Consider the following 25,831-nt stretch of genomic DNA (forward strand, 5'->3'; position numbering starts at 1 on the left):
AAGGGGGAAGCAGGCAATTTGAAAGGCTGTAGGTGGATTAGCAGCTCAAGACCTGGGTGAAAGGCCCTAGGCTCACGTTGCCACCCTCTGGACCTCTCACGGAGCAAGCACGCAAAGGAGGATCTGGGTCAGGCAGTCCGTGACGGATTGGGGTCCTGAGTCTCACAAGGCTTTATAGGTCAAAACCAGCACTTGGAATTGAGCCTGGGAACCTAACGGTCACTCGTTGCAGTTGGCCAAGATGGGTGTTGTATGCTCAGACCGCATTGTAAGCAACCTGGCCACCAAATTCTGCACCAGTTAAAGTTTCCGAACCGTCTTCAGAGACAGCCCCACATACACCTCCCATGACGTTCAGGGAGCCCTGTGCTCTTCAGTGGGGCAGGGCTCAATCCGACCGAGGCTTAAGTCCACGGGGGCCCCTTCCTCTGTCAGCCAGTACTTCCGGACATTCCAGCCAGTACCTCCGGTGGGCCCACACTCCTGCTAGGTGCCTTCCCTGTTCTAGCTCCGCCTCCCTGGGTGTCACTCAAAGTCTGGGAAACCAAATTCCCCGCCCCCCCCTTCTGCATCTCTCCCCCCATCATGCTTCCTGGGACCTGGAAGGACCCCTTGCTGGGTGGAGTCACTCCGGGGTCATTTTGTGGGGGGGAGGTGTCTCCTTGTCCATCAGCTGCAGTCTCAGGGCCTCCTCTTTCTTTCTTCCTCTCTCTCCTGTCCTGCCAGGCCAAGTTCCTCCCCAACAGCGGGGACTCCACCCTCGCCATGTGCGCCCGGGACGGCCAGGTCCGCGTGGCCGAGCTCTCCGCCACCCAGTGCTGCAAGACCACCAAGCGGGTGGCCCAGCACAAGGGGGCGTCGCACAAGGTGAGTGGGCCGGCTGGGGTGGAGGGAGGGAGGCGAGGCAGCCGGGCAGCGGGCTTCTAGTCCTGGCAGAGGTGGCACAGGCTCCTCGAGGAGCCCTGGAAAGTCCCACAGAAACGGCCCGTCTGCCCCCTTTGCTTTCCTAAGGGATGGTGGGGAAGGTTTGACCCGGTAGAATTGATCTGAAGGCCATCTATCTTGGATGCTTTAGTTGAGCTTTCCCGCATCACAGGAGGTTGGGGTGCCTTCCAGCTCTACAATTCTGTGAGCCTTGGGAAAAGCCCCTTAGAGGCGCAAGAGGAAGTGGGAAAGAGCAGCACCCCTCCATCTTCCTCTTCCAGCTCTCCGGTGTTTGCTGGGGGGCTCATGAGCAAGGGAGCAGCGATGTGGGGTGCTATGGGGCATCACAGGTGCCAGGGGAAATTCTCGAAGGTGCCATTTTGCCCAGGAGCCCCAAATTATCAGACCCTGCCTGATGTCAACGGCACTGAGGGCTGGGAAGGGATGTAGTCTAGCCTTGCAAAAAGGCTTCAGGGAAGTTTTTATAGCTTGGAGCGGGATTTTATTTATTTCATAAACATTTGTACACCGCTTGATTGTAAAAACAAAAAACAAAGCCTCAAAGCGGTTTGCAAAAAGATGAAACAATAAAATGAAAAGAATTGCAACAGTGCAACATGCAAAAGCTGAAATACTTAAACAGGGTTAAATTTCTCATCACCTGGTAGGATTGTCTAAACAGAATGCTTTTAGCAGGCCCTGAAAAGAGGAAGTGAAAGTGCTTGCTTGGCATCAATAGGCAGGGAGTTCCAAAGGGTAGGTGCTGCCACACTAAACGATTGCCTGCTTACAAACATGGTGTTGGTATTACGTGGCACGCCTAGTAGTGCCATTTCTGTCGATTGAAGCGCTTGTGTGGGCACACGTGGGGGGATCTTGCAGGTAAACTGGTCGCAAGTTGTCTTTATTGACTGATAGAAACACCTTGAACTTGACCTGGTAGCAGATCTCAGAGCGCAGGCGGTGCATGCTGGAAAGGCCTCGCCCCTGTCAGCAACTGTGTCGCAGCATCCTGCGCTAGCTGCAGCTTCCGGATCAAGGGCGAGGGAAGCCCCACAAAGAGTGCCTGGCAGTAATCCAGTCCTGAAGTGACCGGTGCATGAACTGCTGTGGCCAGGCTTTCCTGGTCAGGAGTGGCCGTAGCTGCCGAACCGGCTGCAGATGGTCAAAGGCACTTCTGACCATCGAGGCTTCCTGATCCTCCAGGGACAGCGCTGGATCCAGAAGCACCTGCCCTTCAGGGAGGGGCAGCCCCATCCAGAGTAGGCAGCTGTCCAATTTCTCAGACCCGGGAGCTGCTCAGCCACAGTGCCTCCATCATGCTAGGAAGTCTTTGGCCCTCGTGTTGTTCTGGCCTGGCCAGTGGGCCCTCATACTCAGTGCTGGCCCTGGAAGGGGCTTCCCAAGGCAGGGGGCACACAAGGGGTGATGGGGAGAGGCCTCGCTGCACTTCCCCCCTTCAAACCAGCCCATCTCTCTCTCTCAGTTGGCCCTCGAGCCAGACTCCCCCTGCACTTTCCTCTCGGCTGGCGAAGACGCCGTGGTCTTCACCATTGACCTGAGACAAGACCGGCCAGCTTCGTAAGTGTGTGCGGGGGGGGGATCCCCCCTCTCGTTGCTCTGACCCTTGGCCTGTCCCCTCTCAGTAGTCCTCCTGCCCCTTTCCCTACTTTAGCCCCAGCCCCCCTTGTTCTACACTCACGGGGGGGGGGGGCCTCCCTGTCTAGATCACTCCACCCAACCTCTTCCTGCTCTCTCCTCTTGAGCCACGGTTTGGGCTCCTCTGTCTTAAAGCTGGGCTGGTTTCATTTCAATAAGTTGTCCAGATGAGGAGCACACACGCCCCTCGCCGCTCCGCCCCTCACCTGTGGTTATTTTTTATTTTTGTCTCAGATTTCAGTGTTCCCATTGAGACTGGAGCCAGATCCTCCATGTCCCGTGTCTCTTTAGGGATGCTCTTCTCCGGGGTGGGGGGATTTGGGTTCAGATTTCGCACCTCTGTGCTGCCGAGCAGTTGGGGTGGCAGCTATCTTCCTTCTGCTCTGCCTTCCTGGCTCCGCGAGTTGGTGCAGAAGGGCCCTCCTCCCAGATTCTCTTCCTTGAAGCCTGGAGCCAGGAAACAACTCCTTGCCACTTTTGAGTAGGAGACGGCTGGGTCCATTGGGGTCTCCATGTTGGAGCCTGAAGGGGCGGGTGGTTTTTCTCCACCAGGGACTCATAAGCTGCGTGGGGAGGTGTGTGTGTATCTTTAGCCTTCTATCTCTATATCCCACCTTCCTCTAAGGAGCTCAAGGTGGCAGACATTAATTTCTCCCCACAACGACCCTGTGAAGGCAGCTTATGCTGAGAGGCAGTGAGAGGCCCAAGGTCGTAACTGGGGAACTTCACGGCCCAGTGGGGATTTGAACCCTGGTCTCTCCCAGCTCCTAGTCCACTTGCCAGGCGGGGGGGGGGGTGAGGAGGCTCCTTCCACCCTCCCCCCCGGAGGCGAATTCAAGGCCCCGCCCCTCTCTCGGGTTTGCATCTTCAGGAAGCTGGTTGTGACGAAAGAGAAGGAGAAGAAGGTTGGCCTCTACACCATCTACGTGAACCCGGCCAACACCCACCACTTTGCTGTTGGGGGCAGAGACGAGTATGTCAGGTGAGCTGGCGGGAGCAGGGCAGTCCCTTTCCCCTGGGGGAGACCCCCTCTCACCTGGTGACATCTTGGGGACCACTGAGGGCCCCCCCCCCGGCCTCCCAGAACCCCGCTGTTCAAGCGAAGGCAGGGGAGGCCGTTGCCGTGGCTGCCGTTGGGGTGAAGCATCGGCCCACTTTGGGGTTCTGGGGCCTGTGGGGGGAAGCATCTCATTGGCTGGTTGTTCAAGGGTCCATTGTGCCACCCCCTTGGGCACCCGCATCTCCCTCCTCCCGTGCCCTCTGCGGACGTCTTGCCAAGGTGCAAATGGATAATTATTTATTATAATAATTTTATCATTTATACGTTCCTCATCTGACTGGGTGGCCCCAGCCACTCTGGGTGGCTTCCATTGCATATAAAAACATAATGAAACATCAGTCCTTAAAAACCTCCCGATACAGTTCTGCCTTATTTGTTTTTAAATAAATAAATTGAAATGGCATGCCTTTCCTTGCTCAGGGCGGCTGCCTGGAAGTCGCTCCTAGCCACCTGCTCATTGCGATGGGAGGGATGGGGGGGGGAGCCTTGGGGTAACAGCCGTGAGCAAGGGAAGCCCGGCAGCAGCCCTGAGCAACTTGCAGGAACAACCCCGGCGGCGCACATGAGTCTCTCTCTCCCCCTCTCCCTGGGCGCCTTCTCTATCAGGTGGGGAGCATGATTTCAGTGATGCGCACAGGGGGCATGGAATGTGACCCCTGCATAAGTGGGGGGACGCATGTAGAAGTAAAGGAGGCTGTTGCTTTGCGTAGTGCCTTCTTAAAACTGCAAGCTGACCCCTTTTTTCCTTCTGGCATTTTCCCAGGGTCTACGACCAGCGGAAGATCAATGAGAACGAGAACAACGGTGTGCTGAAGAAGTTCTGCCCTCACCACCTGGTAAGGGCCCTCCTGAGCTCCATGTTCCTTCTTTCCTGCGGTGGTACTGGTAGCAGGAAGAGCGTCCAAAGAGCCTGGCTTCTGGATCAGGCCAAGGGGCACCCGCCCAGTCCAGCACCCAGTCCTCCCAGTGGCCAAATGCTCCCAAGAGCTTAGCAGTCTGGAGAGGCGCAGGAGGTTCCATAAGAACACAAGAAGTGCCTGACTGCTGAATCAGTCTGAAGGGAGGCCCACCTGGCCCAGCCTGGGCCTGGTCAGATCCCCCACAGGGGCTGGTCAGATCCCCCCACGGAAAACCCCCTAAGCGAGTGGGATGCTGGATTGGTAGGGGCCTCCTCTCTCTGCCCCTGTGCTCAGCCCACGTGGCTCTTCGCCATCTTGGGAAGGCGCTCTGCTGAGTTTTTCTCTGCTCCACGATTCTTCCTTAGGTGAACAGCGATTCAAAAGCCAACATCACTTGTTTGGTCTACAGCCACGATGGGTCAGGTATGTGGGGCAAAGGGGGAGCTCTCCAGGGGTGGGGTGGGGGGGGTGGCTCTTCTTCCATCGTGTTGGGTGCCAGAGCAGCCCTTGACCGGGAGAGGAACCTTCTCGGGTGTCACGGACCAGGAAACGCAACAGAGTGAGGAGGGGGGCTGCCCTGGCCCAGTGTCCCCCTCCCCGGTAGAAGGCTGGGAGGTCGTGTCTTAGGATCTGCCGGCTGACCTTTCCCCGCTATCTCCACCCCCCCCCCAAAGCCCAAAGATCGCGCCTCCTGCCATTTCCCATATGCAACTGAGCTTTCCCCAATGTGTCTTGCTGCAGAGCTCGTGGCCAGCTACAACGACGAGGACATCTATCTCTTCAACTCGTCCCACAGTGACGGAGCCGAGTACCTGAAGAGATACAAGGGGCATCGGAACAACGCCACAGGTGCAGGAGCAGCCTCCCCCCCCCACCGCCGCCACCCCTGGCAGAGGGAAATGCCCCCTGACCTTGATGGCCTGTGGGGCTGACCGAGCGCCTGGCCTAGCCTCGCTCAAACCCCAGACGCTTTTGCTAACGTTGAAAACTTCCAAGAAGGGGCAGGTTTATATATAAGTATGCAGACAGTAGGCTCACAACTTGCGTGAGGGTTATGTTCCGGGGGGCAGCATGCAAAGGGGAAATCGCACAAAGTCGGGACGACCCAGAATGCCCCGCAACCTTAGTGGACTCTGGGTAGATTGAGGCTTCTGGAAGGCTGCGGCTGGCTCCCATGAAGTCTCAGGTGGCCCCTTCTGACTGGTCCCTCCACCCACGCAAAGCTGCAGTTTCATAAGTAAATCACATGTGAGTTGTAGTGTTCCTGTAAATGTAATTATAAATGCATTCTCTCTTAAGTGCTGGCCAAAATGAGATGGATTTTGCCAGGCACCCCAAGCAGATAAGCAAGTGAGGAGGGGATTCCAAAGTCCCCCCTCCGAGCAGCACCCCCCACTCCCCAAGCAGCCCCAGCCCGTTCTCTCCCCACATGGCCCCATAGATGGCTGCAGGGCCCAGAGTGAGCAAGGGAGAATGGCTCCTCTGGGAAGGGGGAGGCAGGGTCTCCTGGTCCCCTTAGTGCAGGGGGGCTGCTGTGCTCCTGCCAGGAGGTGGCGCTGGGGGGGCAGCGGCTTTGCCGGGCACTCACCGAGACCCCTTCTCTGCCTCCAGTGAAGGGCGTCAACTTCTACGGCCCCAAGAGCGAGTTTGTGGTGAGCGGCAGCGACTGTGGGCACATCTTCCTGTGGGAGAAGTCATCCTGCCAGGTGGTGCAGTTCATGGAAGGCGACCGAGGAGGCGTGGTGAGGGGCGTGGCTGGCCAGCGGGCTGCTTGGACTGGGAGGGGGCACAGCTGGGCAGGCTTTCTTAAGGGGGTGGGTAGAATTCAGGGGGGTGGCAAGCAGAAGGCCCGTCCTGTTTGCTCTTGGAAGAAATGGGTGCAGAGCCCGCCTCTCTCCTGAAGCAAATCTGCCACCCCTTCTTATCCTCGAGGGGGGGACACACACCACCTTTTCCGCCTCCCCCAGCGTGTCTAGTTTGGCAGGGGCAGGAATGCAGGCCCCAGGACAGAGCAGCGACTCCTCTGCTATCTTCTTGCCCTCTCAGCTGTTTCTGGGGCGACCCAGAGCCACAACTCCCTCTGCCCCGCTCCAGAAAAAATGGTTTTGGATATTCTTTCAGGTCAACTGCCTGGAGCCCCACCCTCACCTCCCAGTCTTGGCCACCAGCGGTTTGGATCACGACGTCAAGGTCTGGGCCCCGACGGCGGAGGTGCCCACCCAGCTCACCGGCTTGAAGGAGGTGAGGGCCGCCTTCTCAGCCCCATGGAGACTCGGGGGGGGGGCCCTGTTGGCCAAGACCCTCTCCCCTTTGCCCTGCAGTCTGGGGGAAGCTAGCATGGGAGGGGGGGGGGCCTTCCGGTTTTGGTTGGACTCCCAGCAGGGCCAGGGATGAGGGTGATGGTGGATGTCGGAGGAGACCAGTCCTGAAAGACCTACGTTGGCTCCCAGTATGTTTCTGAGCACAATTCAAAGTGTTGGTGCTGACCTTGAAAGCCCTCAACGGCTTCAGCGTCTCCACCCCCATCGTTCAGCCCGGACACTGAAATCCAGCGCTGGGGGGCCTTCTGGCGGTTCCCTCCCTGCAAGAAGCAAAGCTACAGGGAACCAGGCAGAGGGCCTTCTCGGTGGTGGCGCCCGCCCTGTGGAACGCCCTCCCATCAGGGGTCAGAGAGAACAACAACTACCAGACTTTTAGGAGACATCTGAAGGCAGCCCTGTTTAGGGAAGCTTTTGATGTTTGATGTTGACGTTGTTGTTATTATTATTAATATTCTGTTGGGAGCCTCCCAGAGTGGCTGGGGTATAAATAATAAAGGGTGGTGGTGGTGTCCGGAGGGCCAGGGACACTGGCTGGGAAGGAGGTGTCTTGGGCCGTCCTTCCACACCTCTCTGGGAGGCCTCCTGTGGCTTCCTGCGCTTGTGGGAAGCTCATCAAGACTGGAGCCAGTGGCCATTCAATGAAGCAGAGGATTGGAAGGATCGGGACAGATAAGTGGCAGTTCCTCTTCACTAGACGGGCCACTGATCCAGAGGCTCTTCTTGGCCTAGAATCACAGAGTCGGAAGGGACACCAAGGGGCACCTCGTCCAGCCCCCTGCAATGCAGGAGTCTTAGGTTCTGAATGGGCCCGAGTGACCCTCTCCTCCTCCTCCTCCTCCTCCTCCTCCTCCTCCTCCTCAGGTGGTAAAGAAGAACAAGCGGGAGCGGGACGAGGACAGCCTGCACCACACGGACATGTACGAGAGCCACCTGCTCTGGTTCCTGATGCACCACTTCCGACAGAGGCGGCACCACCGGGTAGGGCGGAAGGGCCAGGCTGAACCGGGGGGGGGGGGGCAGGGGGGACGGACGGCGTGTTGGAAGACTGGGAATGGGGGTGTTGAAGCTCACCCCATGGGGGATTCGGTCGGTTGGGAGGGTGTGGGGCTCCTCTCACTGCCCCCCAATGGCTCAGCTGATAGGGACGCAGGAAGTTGCCTTATGCAGCGTCAGACCAATGGCCCATCCAGCTCAGCACTGTCTACCCTGACTGGCAGCAGCGGCTCTCCAGGGGATTGTACCCGAGGCCTTCTGCATGCAGGCAGGTGTCCTGCTGCTGAGTTAAAGCCCGTTCCCGAATGACGCAGCTGTGGGTGAGCCTGTTTTGGCGATGGGCTGATATTGAGTGCACTGAGCCCCCTCTGCTCCCCCCCCCCTCCAATATGGGATATGGTCACAGCCCCCTACTCTTTCCCTCAGCGCCGAAGAGATCCAGGCACAGGGGCGACAGACAGCGACTCTGACGAATCCCCCAGCTCCTCTGACACATCGGACGATGACGAGGAAGGCCCGGATCGGGTGCAGTGCATGCCTTCTTGAGACCCCCCTCCGAGGATGAGGAAAAGGTGGGGGTGTCAAGAGTGTGCAGACTTGAATCGGCAACAAAATGCCCACCACTTTGAATTGCCATCTCTCCCCCCTCCCTGCTTTTTACTGAAACACCAAGGAAAGCACCCCCCCCCCGCCTGCCCACCCTCCTTGTCACTTGCCCTCCCCCAGGGGCAACCTGCTTGGCATTAATTGCACTTGGACTTTGCTTGAGCAGCCAGCAGAGGGGGCAGAGGGGGGGCGCACACACAGGACGCCCTGCGCTGACATGCTGGGATTCCCTTCTGCTCTCCCCCTCCTCTCTCTCTCTCTCTGCCTTGGTTTTGGCATGGGGAGGAGGGAGGCCTGCCCCCTTCCACCACCCCATTTCCCCAGAGGCATGGGGTGGGGGGAGTGGGAGGGAAGGGGCTTGGTTGCTCCCCCCCCCAACCACCATTCCCTGTGAAGCTTCCTTTTGAGTGAGCTGAGTTCGGGTTTTGCCTCCCTCCTCCTTTCCTTTAAGATGTTGGTGTGAGCCCCAAAGGGGCATTTTTTGGAGGTTTTGTGCTTTTTTCTCCCGCCCCCACTCCTGTTTTCGAGGAGCACCCTTGCTTGCCTGCTTCCAGGATGAGCAAACTTGGACTCTTGGCTTTATTTCGGATTACATTTTTTTTTAGAGGGGGGGCGTTCTTCTCCCTCCGCCTCCTGTTTTTTGTGTTCTTCCTTCAGCAGAGTTCTAGCGGCATGAAGACCCCCACCCCTTTGCAGTCTAGAGCTTGCCTTGGCTGCCTAGGACGCCCCTTCGCCGAACCTTTTCGGAGAGTAAAGGTTGTTGTGTTTTTTTTTAAAGAGAGGTTTAAATGCAGAGAAGAGGCATGGGATGGATTCCCCCCTTTTTCTGGCCTGAAGCGGTGGGGAGGGGGGCTCATTGCTGCCCTGCGGAGGAGGGAGAGGGGTTCTTGAGGGATCCCCTCAATTGGCCCGAAGGTTCTTTGTGTTTCGTTTCCCCCGCTCCCTTTCCTTTAAAAAATAATCTTATTTGTTTTTGAAAACAACTGCCCTCCCCCCTCCCATCGCTGTTTAGAGGCCTAATTTTATATGTATTAAACAAGACAAGAACCAAATTAAAACTTGGATGTTATCAAGTTAAAATTATTGTAAAAGTTTAAATATATATATTATATAAATGCAATAAAAGAATTGAGAGACAGGCCTGGCTGTGTGTGAAATGGGTCCCCTGGGAGCCTGGCCAGAGGCTCCTGCCCTGCCTGCTGGTTCCTCTTGGGCTGAGTGGGGCTGCTTGCCTTGTCCGTCTTGGGACAGGAGGTGGGGCTCTGCCTCCCCCCCCCCCGCTTCCTCCTGACCCTTCCTTGTCTTTCTCCCGCCCTTCCTAAATCACCTTTTTATTTTCTGCTTCGCTGGCTGTGCCAGCCCTTCTGTGTCTGCCGTGCAGCCCCTTGAGTCAGCCAAACTGCTGAAGCATCTTCCCTTCGTGATGAGGGCATCCTTGGCACCAGCAATACCGAGATCTTCTTTCCCAAGGCAGGCAGCCAGGGGTTGAATTCTCGAGCCTCGAATCCTGGTTTGGGGTTTTGGGGAGGGGGGGGAGGATGGCATCCCATAGGGACAACGCAGAGTTTGAAGGAGTGTGTCGCGGGTGGCCTCCAGCTAATTACAGAATCACAGAGCTGGAAGGGGTCCTCCCAGGGTCATCTAGTCCAACCCACTGCAATGCAAGGATCACAGCTGAAGCGTCCCTGACAGGCAGCCATCCAACAGATGCAGCCCTGAACCCCCCCCCCAAAAAGTTATCTTTAGGGATAGTGATGTGGCCCCTCCCAGTGCCTGCCAGCAGCCTGGCATTTTCTTCCTCCTCTTCCAGCTTGAGTGTAGGGGGAAAGCTTAGCTTATTTGCACCAAACACCCAGGAACTGGGGGGGGGGCCTTCCATGCTGTTTGGCTGCAAGGGGGCCCTCGAGAGGAACAGTCGCTCCCCTTTTCTCCCTCTCCTCCTCCAACCTCCACCTGCTTAACAGAGAGGGGAGAGGGTGTTTAAAAAACAACAACACAGTCATCACGTACACAATACCTTTAACTTTTATTTCCATGATTAGCACAATGACTTTCATTACATTTTGGAGAGAAAATTCGAGGGTGGGGATCAGGGGAGAGTAATCAAAGCAGGAGCTTTTATTCCTTTACTCTAAAAAGTAAACAAAACAAAACAAAAACCCTTAAAAAATTAACTTTCCAGTTATGACAAGTTTTGATTAAAGAAACATTTTTCTTCTTTTTTTAAAAAAAAGAAGTTGTGAAGAACATTGCCACTTACAGGAGAAGGTAGGAATGAACAGTGCAAGTCAGCAATCCACTTTTGGAGGAGGGGCACCAATTTGGGCGCAGCTCAAGAGTTTGGGGTGGTGGGAGCCGTGGAGACCCCTGACCCCTCGTGTTGACTTGGAAACATGGAATTGGAGAGCGGGTGGGTGGGTGGGCTGCAGGCGGCCGGGTCCAGACCCCCCCTGTCAATGCAGGACTTGGGCTCTCCTTGAGAGATACTTCCTTTTTAACTCCCCTTCTGCTGGGCAGAAAGTGAGACTGCCACCCATCACTCCCACTCGACCCTTAAAACACACTCGCTTCAGTGGTTTTCTGAATCTGGACGACGGCCCCAATCCAGCGCAGTGGAAGCGAACCCTCATTGTGAACACTTAACCCACAAAACTCTGGCGGCATTTGTTTAGTACCCATGGCTCACTTCCTTGTCACTGGCCATCCTGGGAGTACTGGCTTTCCCCGTTTTTTTAACGTACATTTTTCATTTATTGAAGCTGGCAGTGTTTAGGCATAGGCAAACTCCAGCCCTCCAGATGTTTGGGACTACAATTCCCTGACCACTGGTCCTGTTGGCTAGGGATGATGGGAATTGTAGTCCTAAACATCTGGAGGGCCGGAGTGTGCCTGGCGGCGGGAAATGGAACGGCCGCCTGCAACAGATTTTTTTCCTCGCCAGTGTGGCTACAGTGATGGAGGGTGGAGTTACCATGGGGGGGGCAGGCTATCTGGCTGTGGGTGAGGAAGACTGGCAAAGGAAGGGAAAAGCTGTTCATTTGCCGACTGTAGTGTGGTGAGAGACCCCAATGGCCCCCTGCAATGCAGGAATCACAGCTGAAGAATCCCTGGCAGGTGGCCTTCCAGCCTCTCTTTAAAAACCTCCAAGGAAGGAATCCATAGCAGAGCATGGTGCAAACAAGACTCAGGGCGTCTCCGCCCACGAGGAAAGTACCCCAACCTGCCCCCCCCAACAGCCAAGTTCATTTACTTGCAGGGGGTGTTGGTAAATATTTTCCATAGGTCCACTTGATTTGAGTGAACACAAGAGAGGCCTGTTTTTTATCCCGACTTTACATTGAATACTGCCTTTTTCAATAAATCCTCACAACTACCCCTTCGAGGTAGTCCTTATCCGTCAACGGTGCATTTTTTGGCTTAGCAAAATTGTATATAAACAAAATACCCTGGGCCGGCCAACCCATCAGCCATACTGAAGTTCTGCTTATTTATCATTTTGTTAAAAAAACAAACACTTCTTTAATCAAAAATTGTGTCGTTAGAAACTAATACTTGGTTAACAGTTCCTGTTTGCTGTGGTTTTGTTATTTTGTTTTGGTCCACTTGACACAAAAAAAAGAGAATAAGTTAACACTAAACACTCAATATTATATTTAATATACATATATTTATAATATATATGTACACACAGTTAGCACGGTCTGAGCATCAGGGGTCAGGGACAGCTGTGGAGGGAGGAAGTCGAGGGAGCTGGCGGAGAGGCAGGATTTGTGCCTGGGTGTCTCCTTCCCCTGTTCTGGCTCCTGGAGGTTCTGTCCAGCTTCAGCCGACTACAATTCATGCACCTGAACTTAATACAGAGGGCAGGTTTGTACTATTAAAACAAAATAAAAACCCTGACCATGTCCTAGAATTTTAAATCTGAGACACCAGAGGTGGCACCCTGGTTTGACTGGTAACATTCAGTCTGTGTGGAAGTTGCCTCTCTTTGTGCTCATCTTGGAGGTAAGAAAGTGTTGTGGTGGGCTTAATTTAACATGTGCAAAGTTGCTTTTGTGTGTGTGTTTATATATTAGTGGCTTGAAGGAGGAGGTTCTTTTAAACAGTGCAGGGCCTTCTTCATTGGTGGCTCGGCAGCAGAGCACATGCTTGGCTTGCAGAAGGCCCCAGATTCAATCCCCAGCAGTGTCTCCAGTAGGGGCTGGGAATTTCCCCTGCCTGAAATCCTGGAGAGCCAGGGTGTGTGTGTATGTGTGTGTGTGTAGTGCAGCCACAGCTGGAGGGCCACACAGGTGTGCGCGTCTCCCCACCCGCACCCCCAGCCCTGACCTAGCAGAGAGCCTCCCTCCCTCTGGCAATGTCACTGGGCTTGCAAAATATTTGAGGCGTATTCAGCTGGAGACCAAGCAAGGGCTGCCCTTTAGGAGCAGCAAAGGACTTGGCCGTGCCAAGGGTGGGGAGCATTTAGCCCCAAAGCAAAAAAAGTGTTTTCTGCACCCTGTGATTCTGAGCTGCCTCCTAATCAGCTCCTTTGTTCTTCGCTTTGTTTTGAGCTGTTTGTTCGCTTTTTAATTCCAGCCTCCCCCCACCACCACCCTGTTACTTTTTTGACACTATTTTTACCCGCTGCCAATTTGCTAATTTGCAATGACATCACCCCCACCAACTGTTCAGCTGTAAACTCCAGAAGTGTGTGTATTAGGGGTGTGTGTGTGTGGATACTTAAGGCCAGCTGAACTGGAGACCACCCTTCTGCCGAGGGAGGTTTTGGCTTCGGGGCCTTTTGCAGCAGGTGGGGTGGGGCAGCTGAGAAGGCAGTGGCTCCCCGGGGCTGATTTCTGTTACCGTAGGACCTTGGAAGGAGGCAGGGGGAGAGGAAGAAGGCAGAGGCGGCAGTAGCAGCCCCTTCCCCTCCTGTGCAATTTTTGCACCTCCGCTTCTACGTGTCTTCACACAAAGGCCTCTCTTGGGAGGGCACCAAGCAAGCAGCCCAGAGCCCTGCCCAGTGTCCCTGACCCCGAGCTGAGAGCGAACACTCCCCTTTGCTGCTGCTGCTCCTCCTCATAGCTTTTCCGCAGGACCCCAGACTCATCTTGATTTGGAATGTGGTTTGAGCTCTGAGGGAGCCGTGCTCTGGCCCATTCCTCTAGGCTTGGCCCAATCCAGAAGCGTAACAAGCACGGTGCTGAGAGCCCGACTGAGTTCGCCATACACCCTTGGAGTTGTGTCCAGATCTACATGGCCAACCTCAACTTGCGGCTGCAAGAAGGTGCTTTGGGAGGCAAGGCCCTGTCATGCCAAACTGAAGGCAAGGGGGTGCAGGGTGGCTGTAGGGACAGCAGCCTGCCTCTCTCGAATTGGGGCCATTGCCTGTGTCTCTTCTACTGCTGACCCCTTGCCCTGCTCTGGAGGAGCCCTCCCCCCCCCCCGCTCCCCCTTTCTGCCAGCTCTCTGGACTTCTGAACAGTCATTGCACACCAACACACACCGAGGGAGTTTTGTGCCAGGAATGCATCTGGTTGGGCAGGAACGACCCACTGCAGCCGAGATCCTGACCCAGGGAGTGGGGGGGGGGGGTTTGAAGGCAAGGCTCAGGCTGTGTGTGGTGGGTAGAGAGGCAGCAGGATTGCCGGGGAAGGGGAGACCTAAACAAGATGCCTTGTAAGAAACACAGACCTAGCCCACCTGTTGATACAAAACACAAAAGAACACAACACTACCTGCAAGGGGGAAGGGCAGAAACAGGTGGTCTCGCTTTAAGGTTGAGGGTGGGGGGCCAGGGAGGAAAGAGGAGGAAATACTACCTGGCCAACAACACCAGGATGCACGGCGCAGTTTTTCAACGTTAATTAAATAATATATATATATATATTTCCTTTTGCAGTCTGATGCAAGTTCCACTGTTTGGGTGGTGGTGGGTCTCTTTTTTTAAAAAAACAACAACACACAACTGAGAAGCATTTTCCTCCCCCCACCCCCCACCCCAGAACAGGTGCAGTTAGTTTAATGGCAATATATGTGCAATGAAAGCTGCAGCAGAGAGGCAAATCACAGCTTTGGGCGCCCAGAAACAGTCACGTGGCCCCCTTTCCCTTCCTCCTCCTCCTCCTCCTCCTCCTCTACACCCCCAGCAGCCATGTGAGGCAGGGAGTCTGTCTTAATCTGGCTCCATCTGGAAACAAACTGTGTGGGGAGTCAGAGAGAGGCGGACAAATCCCACTTTCCTCCTTGCTGCATGTGGATTTCTGTTCTCCCCCCCCCTTGTTCCTTAAACATTTTCGCCCGCTTACACACACACACACACACACACACACACACACACACACGTACTCAAGGCAGCAGCTTGGCACCCAAGGGGGCTGCATGAGCTGCAGGGGGACAACACTTATTTCTCTGTAAGCAGAAATGTGGCCAGGCCCCTCAAGACTTCCCTGATTTACTTAAGACACAGGTGTCTCGATGATCATATGCAGGGATGCAGGATGAGTGCCTGCAAGCAGTGTCACCGGCTGTCTTGGGTGCAGGCAGGGGGTCGGGGTGGTGGTGGAGGGTGCTGGTAGCCTTGGCTGCTTCAGAGATGCCCCTGTTGCAACCTGGGAGCATCAAGAGGCCCGCCCTCCTGGGTGGGGGGAGGCCAAACCGGCTGACAACCTCAAGGGACCCACCATCCCCATGGGTAAGAGGAGACCTCCAGCCCCCCCACCACCACCACCACCTATGACAATGCAGCCACGGAACAGAACAGCAAGGCGGTCCACAAGCTGAGTAGAAAAAGACGTGGCGTTTAAGGGTTGGCCACATGCCCCCTGTGGAAATAGCCCTCTGCTCAAGGCGAGCCAGCAGGCGGGGTGGGGGGTGGGGGGTGGACTGAATCAGGGCAGAAGTGGCACCAAGTCAGTCCCCTGAGGGAGGAGGGGGAGGAGAAGGAGGAGGAGGAAGGGGGTCAATGTCTCTGGTGACAAGGAGGAAGAGGCACCCATGGAGCAAGTTGAAGGAGAGGCGGTGGCGGCACGACCAACACTGAGGAAAGGCACAAAGTCAGTGGGGGGGGGGCAGGCAAGCGGGCGAGTGGGAGTGGGCTGGTGTGTCATCCCCCCCCCCACTTGCCTCCTGGTGAAAAGCCTGCTCTTCCACCCTGGCATTAGCACAGACTGGCAGGGAAGGAGCAGACCCCTGAATTGAACCCAGCTCTCTCCACACAATCTTTTGTTCCCACTCCTCTCTCCCTTTCTCTCAAGCTATATCCCCCCCCCCATTCCTGTTTTCTGCTTACCCCCCTCTCCCTGCTCAGCAGGTACTTAGCACCCCTGCCGTGGGATTCCAGCACCCTCCGCCTCAGAGATAACACCCTGGGAGAAAATTAAAATACCCTCCCTCCCCAGCTCGCCTCTGCAACCAGCTGCCCCCCCCCCTTTTAGGATGTCTGGCTCAGCCAAAATAAGTCTGGGCAGTTTGTATGGCTGAAGAGGAGTGTGGCTCCCGTGGCCTGAGATGTGCAACTGTGTGCATTGAAGCCGGGATGTTAGCAAAATCTTGAACTGCAGTAACGGCAGACTTGGCTGACTTTGGAGGTGTCCGAGTGGTAGCAAGGCCTCACGGGCGACTGGCAGGAGCAATGCAGGGTGTAGCCGGGGTGACAATTCTGGAGGGAGGAGCTGCAGGGCCCTGTTCTGTGGCCCTAAGGGTGCCCCCAGCACATCTAAGCAACCAGGGGGCCCCTCAGGCCCCGCTTTCCCACCGCAGCCTCACAAGGAAAGCTGCTACGACTTCTTCCTAACCCTTCTCCATCTCCATCTCCTCCCCCCTCACCCAGTCCTCTCTAACACACACCCCCCATCTCTCCCCCCATGCCAGCTCCTGGTGCTGGTTCTGCACTGGAGGGCTCCCAGTGGCTTTTTAAAAAAAACCAAAATACCCACCCACCTGCTCTCATCTCCCCCTATCCAACTTCCTCTGCCCATCCTCACCTCCTGCTTGACAACAACAAGGACAACAACAACAGGCCAAGGCTCTTGATTTTGTTGGGGTGTTAAACTTGGGGGGTCTGCCCTTTCCCGGTGGGTGGGTGGGTGGGTGCATTGAAGGGAGGGAGTAGCATCGGGGGAGATGTGGGCTCCATGTTTGCATAGCAACAACAGTCCTCCAGCCCCCTGGCCGCCACCCCACCCATCCCAGCAGCCTTCCCGAGGGTTCATCCACACCAGTCAGTGGCAAGGTGGGGATATGTATGTTGGGAGTAGTGGTTGGGGAGGGGGGGGTTGGAATTAAGACTCCTTTAGTGGCCAAGGCTGCCCCCCACCCCGGTCCCACAAGACATGCGGATAGTCACAGAGAAAGAGCAGGATGTAGCCAGAGGAGGAGACAAGGGGCAGCAGGAACCGCCAGGGCACAGTGGAGCAGAGGGGGTGGGGGTGGGGTGGGCTCATCCTCCTCCCAGCTGCTCCCTTCCTCCCCCTTCCCCCCCCCCCACTTTAAGCTTTTTTGGGTGGCGGAGCCAGTTTGATTATCTCTTCTTCGGAGGGCTGCCGGATTATGTCTGTGGGGAGAAAAAGAAGGGAGACAACATGAGAACGATTTATGAGTCACCTGGTGGGATTATCTTATCCTCCAGGAGTTCACCTAATCCTCCTTTAAAGAGATCTGAGTTGGTGGCCAGAAATACATCTGGTGGCAGAGAGTTCCATAAGCTTGTTAGGACCTGTTTGAAGAAACTGTGGCCTGAATCTACTACCCAGTCTAATTTCTATGACTATGATTTGGACTTGAAGGTCTCCAAGTGATACTTAACAGATTTAAAACCTAAATGCAGTCCCTATAAAGGCAGAACCATCTGCCACCAAGCAGAGCAGAGCAAACCCAAATTATTCCTTCCCCTCCCATCCTCTTCCTGAAAACAATACAACATGTTAGAAAGCTGTACAGTTGGTGCCCTTAGTCATGAAAGGGACACTATCTGCTTTTGCCCAGTTGCCCATCTTCAATCTCAAGAGTAGAAAAATTAGACCCTGGAAAGGTTTCCCGCACAACCAACCATTTATCTCCCCCACTGCTGCATCTTGCCCATTGTGAGCCAGGGAGGTTTGGGGATGGCGTTGTTGGCGGACTCTGGACAAAACAGTCCTCTGTCCACGTCCACCACCCATCGCCCTTGGGTGGGTGTGGGGCATGTCCCTGTTCTTCAGGCTGGAGATTTGAAGCTAGGTTTCTCCAGCTGTTCAAAGTGGGTCTGAAAAAGGGAGGGGAGACCAAGTTCCCCCCTCAAGAAAGGTAAGTCTTCCTACTTCGTAAAAACCAGCCTGCTGAGCCTCTTGTGCAGCTGCATCCTGCTGAGATAGGCTGAGAGAAAGATGGGCAACACCCCCCCCCCGCCAGAGACATGGACCAACCAGCCCCAGCCCCAGGGTCTCCATGCAGGAAGAAGGGGTGTGGCAAGAGCCAGGTGCAGCTGCCAGGAGGGGGTGGCGGAGGGCATGTGGGTGCTGAACAGGGAGGCCCCCGACCTTTGTATTTCTTGGCACTGGGGATACGGGTCAGCTTTGTGTCCACTTCATCCTCCTCGGAGATCTTCAGCACTTGGGTGCGGTACTCGACCACCATGGTGAGCAAGTCAGGGCGGCGGGAGATCTCAAAGATGTGTTCGATGTAGGAGAGGTTGTCTGCGCAGGAATAAGCACAGGGAGGGAAGGAGGTCAGCTGTGGTCAGGTGCAGGCGGGGGGGGGGGGAGTAGCAAGCGCCCTACCCGTTAAATCAGCTGAATTGCCCCTGCCTTGCCCCCCCTCAAAGATGAAAGGGCTTGGGTTGCCCTGCCTCCTGCACCCCCCCCCCACCATTTCAATGCAGACAGTCAGCGCGGGGACTTCTCTCTTTCTCCTTCTCCCCCCCGGCCGCCCCCACTTAGGATGGCACCAGGTCAAAAGCAGCCCACTGCTTCATGCTAAACGCCACCTGAATCCCACACCTGTTCCATTCTCTACGTGTGAATTTAACTTGACTCTTTGTGTCTGTAACATACTGTGTGTGTGTGTGTGTGTGTGTGTGTGTGTGTTGGTGCTGCTTTCCTCAAGGTGTGACTGACGACTGTGAACCTCTCTGGAGGCGCAGGGCTTTCTTGCGTGGGCACAGCATGGCAGTGTGAGTCTGTTCACGATGATGCTGGTGCGTGGGCAGATAGACCAGTGTAGAGGGGTGTGTGTGTGTGTGTGTGTGTATGAGAGAGGAAGGCAACCAACCAACAGCAGGTTGCATTGCCCTGAGAAAACAACTTTCTTTTTTTAAAAAAAGCACAAAATGACATCATCCAGCTCCACAGCACCATCTGTAGCCTTCCTCCACGGCTACCACAGGGAGGGGAAGGCAGAGGCAAGAGTAACCCAGAGAAGGGATCGGCCTTCAGGCGTGTGTGTGTGTGTGTGTGTGTGTGTGTGTTGGGGGGTGTCTCAGCTCAAGAACCTGGAAGGCTGAAGTGGGCAGGATGTGGGGTGGGGAGACCAGCAAATCTGAATAATAATAATAATAATAATAATAATAATAATAATAATAATAATAATAATAATAATAATAATATATTTATACCCCGCCCATCTGGCCGGGTCTCCCCAGCCACTCTGGGCGGCCTCCAACAAATACCAAAATACAATACGGAGTCACAAATTAAAAACTTCCCTAAACAGGGCTGCCTTCAGGTATTCTCTAAATGACAGGTAGTTGTTTATCTCTCTAACTCCTGATGGGAGGGCGTTCCACAGGGCGGGCGCCACTACCGAAAAGGCCCTCTGTCTGGTTCCCTGTAGCTTTGCTTCTCGCGGTGAGGGAACCGCCAGAAGGCCCTCGGTGCTGGATCTCAGTGTCCGGGCTGAATGATGGGGGTGGAGACGCTCCTTCAGGTATACAGGACCGAGGCCGTTTAGGGCTTTCAAGGTCAACACCAACACTTTGAATTGTGCTCGGAAACGTACTGGGAGCCAATGCAGATCTCTCAGGCCCGGTGTTATGTGGTCTCGGCGGCCGCTCCCAGTCACCAGTCTAGCTGCCGCATTCTGGATTAATTGCAGTTTCCGGGTCACCTTCAAAGGTAGCCCCACGTAGAGCGCATTGCAGTAGTCCAAGCGGGGGATAACTAGAGCATGCACCACTCTGGCGAGACAGTCTGCGGGCAGGTAGAGAGCTGGGATGCAGGGCATTGCAGGCTGGGTCTGGGTGTAAAGAGCATCTAATGCGGTAGGATGATATTTAGATATATTTGGATATTTCTCCTGTGCCCAGAGCAGCTTCTGATGCCACCTGCTCCTCTTGTCATTATACTATTTTTGTTGAATGCTGAGGACACAACTTTTCCCCCTGGCCTTTGACACCTGAGATGTGCATTCTTAGGGCTCACCCTACTTTTGTGTGATTTCATTCTTCGCAGTTATAAGATTTTAAACTGTTTTTAATGGTGTTGTAAGTAGTTGTATTCTCTGTGGATTTGTCCAATCCTCTTTTAATGGCATCCAGGTTGGTGGTCACCCCTGCTTTCTGCAGGAGCGAGTTCCCTTGTTTAACTATGTGCTGTGTGAAAGACTCTCTTTTATCTGTCCTGAATGTTCATCCATGAGTTCTAGGGTCATGAGAGGGTGTTCCCCCCCCTTGTTGGGGTGTGTGTGACACCTGGCGTAATCTCTTCTGAGAGCTGTTCCTTCCTACAGCCACATACGCACACCTCCCAAACATGCCCCCATTTTTGTAATGGGTACCCCACAGTCGCATCGAGCCCCCTGGGTCAGGTGGTGGTTTGGGCTCCTGGTTATGTCACACAACTCATTTGCAAGGGCGCGGCATCCACACCTTCTCATTGCACTCATGCCCTGTCAAATGGTGCTGGGTGACAGGTATTCATCTCCCTACCCCCAGTGAATGCAGTGGTTTGTTGGTCTGGAAGTGTCAAGCCCTTGAATGAGATCTGAACCCTGAGCGGACCTGCCTTGCCGGTGCCTGTTTGCTGAGTCACTGGTTCTCCCGGGAGCCCATCCGTCCGTTCCTCTTGCATGGAGCTGTCACGGCCAGGCAGGCAGGCAGGCAGGCAGGCGGGCGAGCTGTTCCTCCCCGCTCCCCAACCCTCCTGGAACCTCAAGCCTGCCAGCTCTGAGTCACTCAACTTGATTCCTCTGCTTTTACCTTCCTTCCTTTGGAAGGAAAGCAGGGTGAAAGTGGGGGTGAGAGAGGGCTGAGCTGCTTATTGATATGTAGGCACGTCTAGGTGTACAGATTCTTCTCCCCTGCCCCTCTTCTCCGTGTTTGTTTTGATCCCACAGGTTCAGATATGGCCCCCCCCACACACACACATTGAGGGGACCTGGCCACGTGATGCCACCCAGCATGTGCGGGACACGCAGAGGGTGATCTTTGCCTTCACTCATCCCAGCCCTTCCTGGGTTCCCAAGCAGAGGCTGGGGCCAGCAAAGGCAAAATCGCCCTCCCACACCCCACCCTCAGCTCCTGGGCTCCCATCCTGAGTGATAGGCTGGTGCGGAAGGGGCCTGGGGCTGAGCACACTCTTGTCCTCCCCTGCTCCTTCTCATCTCCTTCTTATAAGAGCAGCAGAAGAGCCTACTGGATCAGGCCCATAGCCCATCTAGTCCAGCATCTAACCAGATGCCCCAATGGGAAGCTCACAAGCAGGATCCAAGCACAAGAGCCCTCTCCCTTCTGCAGTTTCCAGCAACTGGCATTCCGGAGCATTGCTGGGGGAAGAGCAGAGCCATCGTGGCCAGTGGTCCTGCTCACCTTTGTCCAGTTTCTTGTGCTTTTCAAGGAAGCTGAACCAGTCCTTGCTGGTGGTGATCTCCTCGTTCTTCTCGCTGGGGATGTCCTCCTTGCAGGCCGACTTCAGCTGGTCCAGGTCTTCGTTGGTGATGTTCTCAGCCAGCTGCTCCAGAAGACTGCTGTATTCTGCCATCTCTGCAAGGTGTGAGGAAGGGGAAACGGGGCGAGTTAGAGAAAGGGGTAGGCAAGACCTCATGCCTGCAGGATCTGTCTACCAACTGGAGGCGGGTGCAAATCACACACACATTGAATGAAAGGACCCTGAGCCTAGGAGTTGGTTTGGACGGCCGAAGTGAACAGAGCTCGCAACCCTTCAGCATTAAAAAATAAATTTAGAATCCACTCATGGTTTCCCAGCTTTTCTTCAGTTCTGCAGCATTTGGGGAGGGAGGTCAGAGGTCAACTGGGAGTCAGAAACCTTGGCTGACTTTGTGCAAACCACCCAGAGACCCACCAGTAGATCCCTATCTACCTTCTGCACACCCCTGAGTTAAAGATCCAGATGCAGCTATTTATTATTATTTTCATTTAGATCCCATCTTTCCTCCAAGAAGCTCGAGGTGGTATACATGGTTCTCCCCTTTCCCCTTTTAGCCTCATGACAATCCTGTGAGGTCGCGAGCTTTGTTACCGAGTGGGGATTTGAACCCTTCCTGACCCTTCTCTGGTCCCTAGTCCAAAACCTGAGGGAGTCAAAGGGCCCTGAAACGGCCAGTGATGAATCCCTGTGCTCCATCCTGGAATCTGGCTTTCTATCACCATGTACTGTGTTTTTGTTCTTCTTTCCTAGTGTACCTGGAAACCAGGTACGGTTCTTCTTTGTTCTACTTAGTGTGCCAATTGTTGCAGCCGGCTCAGTGTGTTCTCAACTGACCTTCCTTTGCTAGGGAGATGGTTTGTTAGCAGCCTCAAGATTTGTGTTTTCTCCGTTGGGAGATAGCTGGCAATCGTCCCCTTCCAAGTCTGGGAGAGAAAGGACCTACAACTGCACAGACCCCAAGCTCAAGGGAGAGAGGGCAGCTGCATGGGTGGGTGAAGAAGAAACAGTAGTTTGGCACAGGCAAAATGCATGAGCGGGGGGGGGGGGAGAGAGAGAGAGAGAGAGAGAGAGAGAGAGAGAGAGAGAGAGAGCTGGAAGCATCTCGGATTGGGGTGAGATGCAGGGGTCTCTGCCCTGAATGGGAATGCCTGATGTTTGCCTCCCATTTAACATTATGCTTCTGCATTTGTAAATAAATCAAGTACAGTGGTACCTTGGTTCTCAAACTTAATCCGTTCCGGAAGTTCATTCCAAAACCAAAGCATTCCAAAACCAAGGCACGCTTTCCCATAGAAAGTAATGCAAAATGGATTAATCTGTTCCAGACTTTTAAAAACAACCCCTTAAAATAGCCATTTAACATGAATTTTACTATCTAACGAGACCATTGATCCATAAAAGGAAAGCAGTAAATGACATACTGCAGTCACACAATCAATCAATCAATCAATCCATCAATCAGTAGCTGAACTGGGTTCCGCACAGTCACAAAAACAAACAAAAAGAGCCGCAAAAACAAAAACACAAAATAAATAGCAAAACCAGACAGACATTAGTGTAACACTCAAAACGGAAATGTGGCACTCAAGTGGGAAGAATAACACTCAAAATGGAGCACGTTTGGCTTCTGAAAAAAGTTTGCAAACTGGAACACTTATTTCTGGGTTTGCAGTGTTTGGGTTCGAGTAACAAGGTATCACTGTATTGCAGAAGGTTGCGGACGCACCATGCGCATTGCAGAGCTCATTTGAAGTATGCGGCTCCCCACCCAAAGAATCCTGGGAACTGAGGCTCTGAAATGTAGCTCTGCAAGAAGCTGTTTGCCAGATGTTGTCGTAGGATGTTCCTGAGAGGGATGACACTACGTACTGGATCCTCAGAAACCTTTTGCCTCCTCTCCGGGGTGGAGAGTCATCCATCTCTTCTCCAAACTGACCCTGCCTGCAACTGGTGACAGGTCTTTTTACTTCTTTCTCTGAGAAAATTCCTCCTCCTCTTTAGCCTTTCTGAGGGATCGTCCACACTTCCTCTTGTTCCGTGCCTTGAAAGCACAGGGCCCAGACGTTTTCCACTTGTCAACAATTTCTCCTGGAAAAACCACTGCTTAGTGCTAAATCGGAGCAAGCGTCCATCAGGAGAAAACCCAATCAATGTATGCAGCAGGGCAAACAAAAATCTAGATGAGCCCTAAGTGTTTGCTTAGGTCAGTTTAAGGTTGGTAGGCTACCCAAGACACTTTGTTCCTCCAGAGCACAGTCTTTCCCTCTGGCTGTTTCTCACCCAGAGGAAACCAAATTCAGGTTGTTCTGCCCTGGAACATCTATCCCCCACCCCCCGCTGCTGCTCAGTCGAGTGTAGAGCACACAACAAATATCATTAAACTGATGCTGATCCTCCCAGTGGAACTATTTGGTCAGGCAGAATACCTGCTGCCTGTTTTTTTTGTTTTTGTTTCAGATTGATTTGCTGCCGATCTGTGAAGCTGTTGCCATTCTGAAAAGTCCTGCCATTTATGAGGCGTCGTGATGCAGGCATGTACTTTTTAGTGTGCTGTGGAAGAGAGACTCCCAATCTGGAATGGTGGTTTATGGGAAACTGGAATGTGCAACCACCAGGCCCCATAAAGAAACGTCAACACCCACAGCCTGCCTGCATGCATGTGCTCCTGGTTCTCGGTTACACGTAAAACAAGAACATCTGCTTTCCTTTGACAAACACTGGAAAGAACTGGGAGAATTTCTAAGATAACAGAACCAAAAAGCTCCCCACTCCCCACAAACTGAGAACCTGAAGACAATTCATAAAAATAACACAAACATTTTTTCAACAGGGTTTTGTTATGGACTGCGATCTGGGCTGGCCCATGACATCTTTTTCTGCTGGAGGCAAAGGTTCCCCCCCCCATCTGCAGCTCACTAGACTGACCACTGACTCTTGCTTCAACATTTATGACCGGACAGCACTCTCCCCACTGCACCTCAGAGGGCGAAGGGTTGGCTCTGGGGGCACAAGCAGCTCTATTTGCCAACACATCGCTGCTTTCCATCAACATCTGCCGCCAGAGGCAGCCACCTCACTCAACCTCCTAATGGAAGGGCTGGCTCTGCTGCCTGCTTTTATTTTAAAAAGGACAGCCCTTGGCATGCGTTGTAATTTTATTCTGCATTAAACACTCAAACCACAGCACAGAGCTTTAGAATGCTTTGCTGGGACATCAAGGCCTTGGACTTTGCCCTCCTAGCTAGAGAAAAGCACTTCTGCATCTGTATGAAAGGCAGAATACCTCTCCCCTCCCTAGTTTGAGCTTGTTTGCATAGATGGCTTGGTAATGGAGATTAGTGTGTGTGTTTTCTCCTCATTTAAAAAATGAGGGCACTGGGAAATATAATTCCCAGACAGAGACATCACCCAGCTTTGTAGGGCTTTCTAGAATCCCTGACAGTTCAGGGACAATGAGCAATTTGGCCTTGGATTTGGAGAGAGGGGCTCATCTGTGGATGATGAGAACTTATTTCGAAAAGAGGAGGGGGCCGGGAGGTATTATTGCAGCAACAGCTGGGTCTCTACTAGGGATCTCCAGTCACAGGCCTCAGGGTGGAAGGAACTGTGGAGGGAGCAGGGAGAGGGAGCAAAAGAAACTGCTACCCTGCAAATGCCTTTAGTGCCACAAATGTGGAGCATGTCAACAGGTACTGTGAAGTGTTTACTAGGTAAAGGTAAAGGGACCTCTGACCCTTAGGTCCAGTCATGTCCGACTCTGGGGTTGTGGCGCTCATCTCGCTTTACTGGCCGAGGGAGCCGGCGTACAGCTTATGGGTCATGTGGCCAGCATGACAAAGCCACTTCTGGAGAACCAGAGCAGCACACGGAAACACCAGTTACCTTCCCGCCGGAGTGGTACCTATTTATCTACTTGCACTTTGACGTACTTTCGAACTGCTAGGTGGGCAGGAGCTGGGACTGAGCAACGGGAGCTCACCCTGTCACGGGGATTCGAACCGCCAACCTTCCGATCAGCAAGCCCTAGGCTCAGTGGTTTAAACCACAGCAGCACCCGTGTCCCGAAGTGTTTACTAGTTGCATTCAAATAGGAGAACTCTGTGGTCCTTCCAAGCATCACCTTTTCCTGCCCCTACTCATTAGCATATGCATTCCTAATTTCATCAGTGCTTCCTGCCACCCCCACCCCCGGAACAAAAAAAAAAATCCCAAAGGGTGCTGGCGAATTCTGAAGGGAAAACTAAACCACTCTGCCCAAACCCAATTCTGATTTGAGAGCCGTCAACAGAAACCAGAGGAGTAGTCTGGGACAAGCTGAATGGTCCAGGAGTCAAAGAGTCAGCTGGTTGAACCGTTGAACTGTTGGGTGGAAATTACAGTCCTACCTTGGAAGTCGAACGGAATCCATTCCGGAAGTCCGTTAGACTTCCCAAACTTTCAGCTGAATTCTGATCAGGGCCGTCTTGTCCATTTGGGCTGGTGGCGCGGCGCACCAGGGCGCCGGGCTCCCAGGGGCACCCCCGCGAG

The 25,831-nt window shown here is 54.0% G+C and overlaps 2 protein-coding genes across 2 annotated transcripts in view; one reads left to right on the forward strand and one right to left on the reverse strand.

The window, feature by feature from the left end:
* Window positions 1–9,600, forward strand: part of DCAF8 (DDB1 and CUL4 associated factor 8) — a 35,867-nt gene extending 26,267 nt beyond the window's left edge. The window contains exons 13-22 of the mRNA XM_033174335.1: window positions 727–867; window positions 2,411–2,505; window positions 3,455–3,565; window positions 4,407–4,479; window positions 4,908–4,965; window positions 5,284–5,391; window positions 6,154–6,284; window positions 6,664–6,783; window positions 7,725–7,841; window positions 8,283–9,600. Of these exons, the coding sequence (XP_033030226.1) occupies window positions 727–867; window positions 2,411–2,505; window positions 3,455–3,565; window positions 4,407–4,479; window positions 4,908–4,965; window positions 5,284–5,391; window positions 6,154–6,284; window positions 6,664–6,783; window positions 7,725–7,841; window positions 8,283–8,402 (1,074 nt within the window). The 3' untranslated portion in view covers window positions 8,403–9,600. The remainder of the gene's footprint in view (window positions 1–726; window positions 868–2,410; window positions 2,506–3,454; window positions 3,566–4,406; window positions 4,480–4,907; window positions 4,966–5,283; window positions 5,392–6,153; window positions 6,285–6,663; window positions 6,784–7,724; window positions 7,842–8,282) is intronic.
* A 7,286-nt stretch (window positions 9,601–16,886) lies between these two features.
* PEA15 (proliferation and apoptosis adaptor protein 15) overlaps window positions 16,887–25,831 on the reverse strand; it is a 45,767-nt gene continuing 36,822 nt past the window's right edge. The window contains exons 2-4 of the mRNA XM_033174830.1: window positions 21,226–21,399; window positions 17,963–18,118; window positions 16,887–16,998 (exon numbers count right to left, since the gene is read on the reverse strand). Of these exons, the coding sequence (XP_033030721.1) occupies window positions 16,934–16,998; window positions 17,963–18,118; window positions 21,226–21,397 (393 nt within the window). The 5' untranslated portion in view covers window positions 21,398–21,399 and the 3' untranslated portion in view covers window positions 16,887–16,933. The remainder of the gene's footprint in view (window positions 16,999–17,962; window positions 18,119–21,225; window positions 21,400–25,831) is intronic.

Source organism: Lacerta agilis, chromosome 17 (genome assembly GCF_009819535.1).
Source record: "Lacerta agilis isolate rLacAgi1 chromosome 17, rLacAgi1.pri, whole genome shotgun sequence".
Lineage (NCBI taxonomy): Eukaryota > Metazoa > Chordata > Lepidosauria > Squamata > Lacertidae > Lacerta > Lacerta agilis.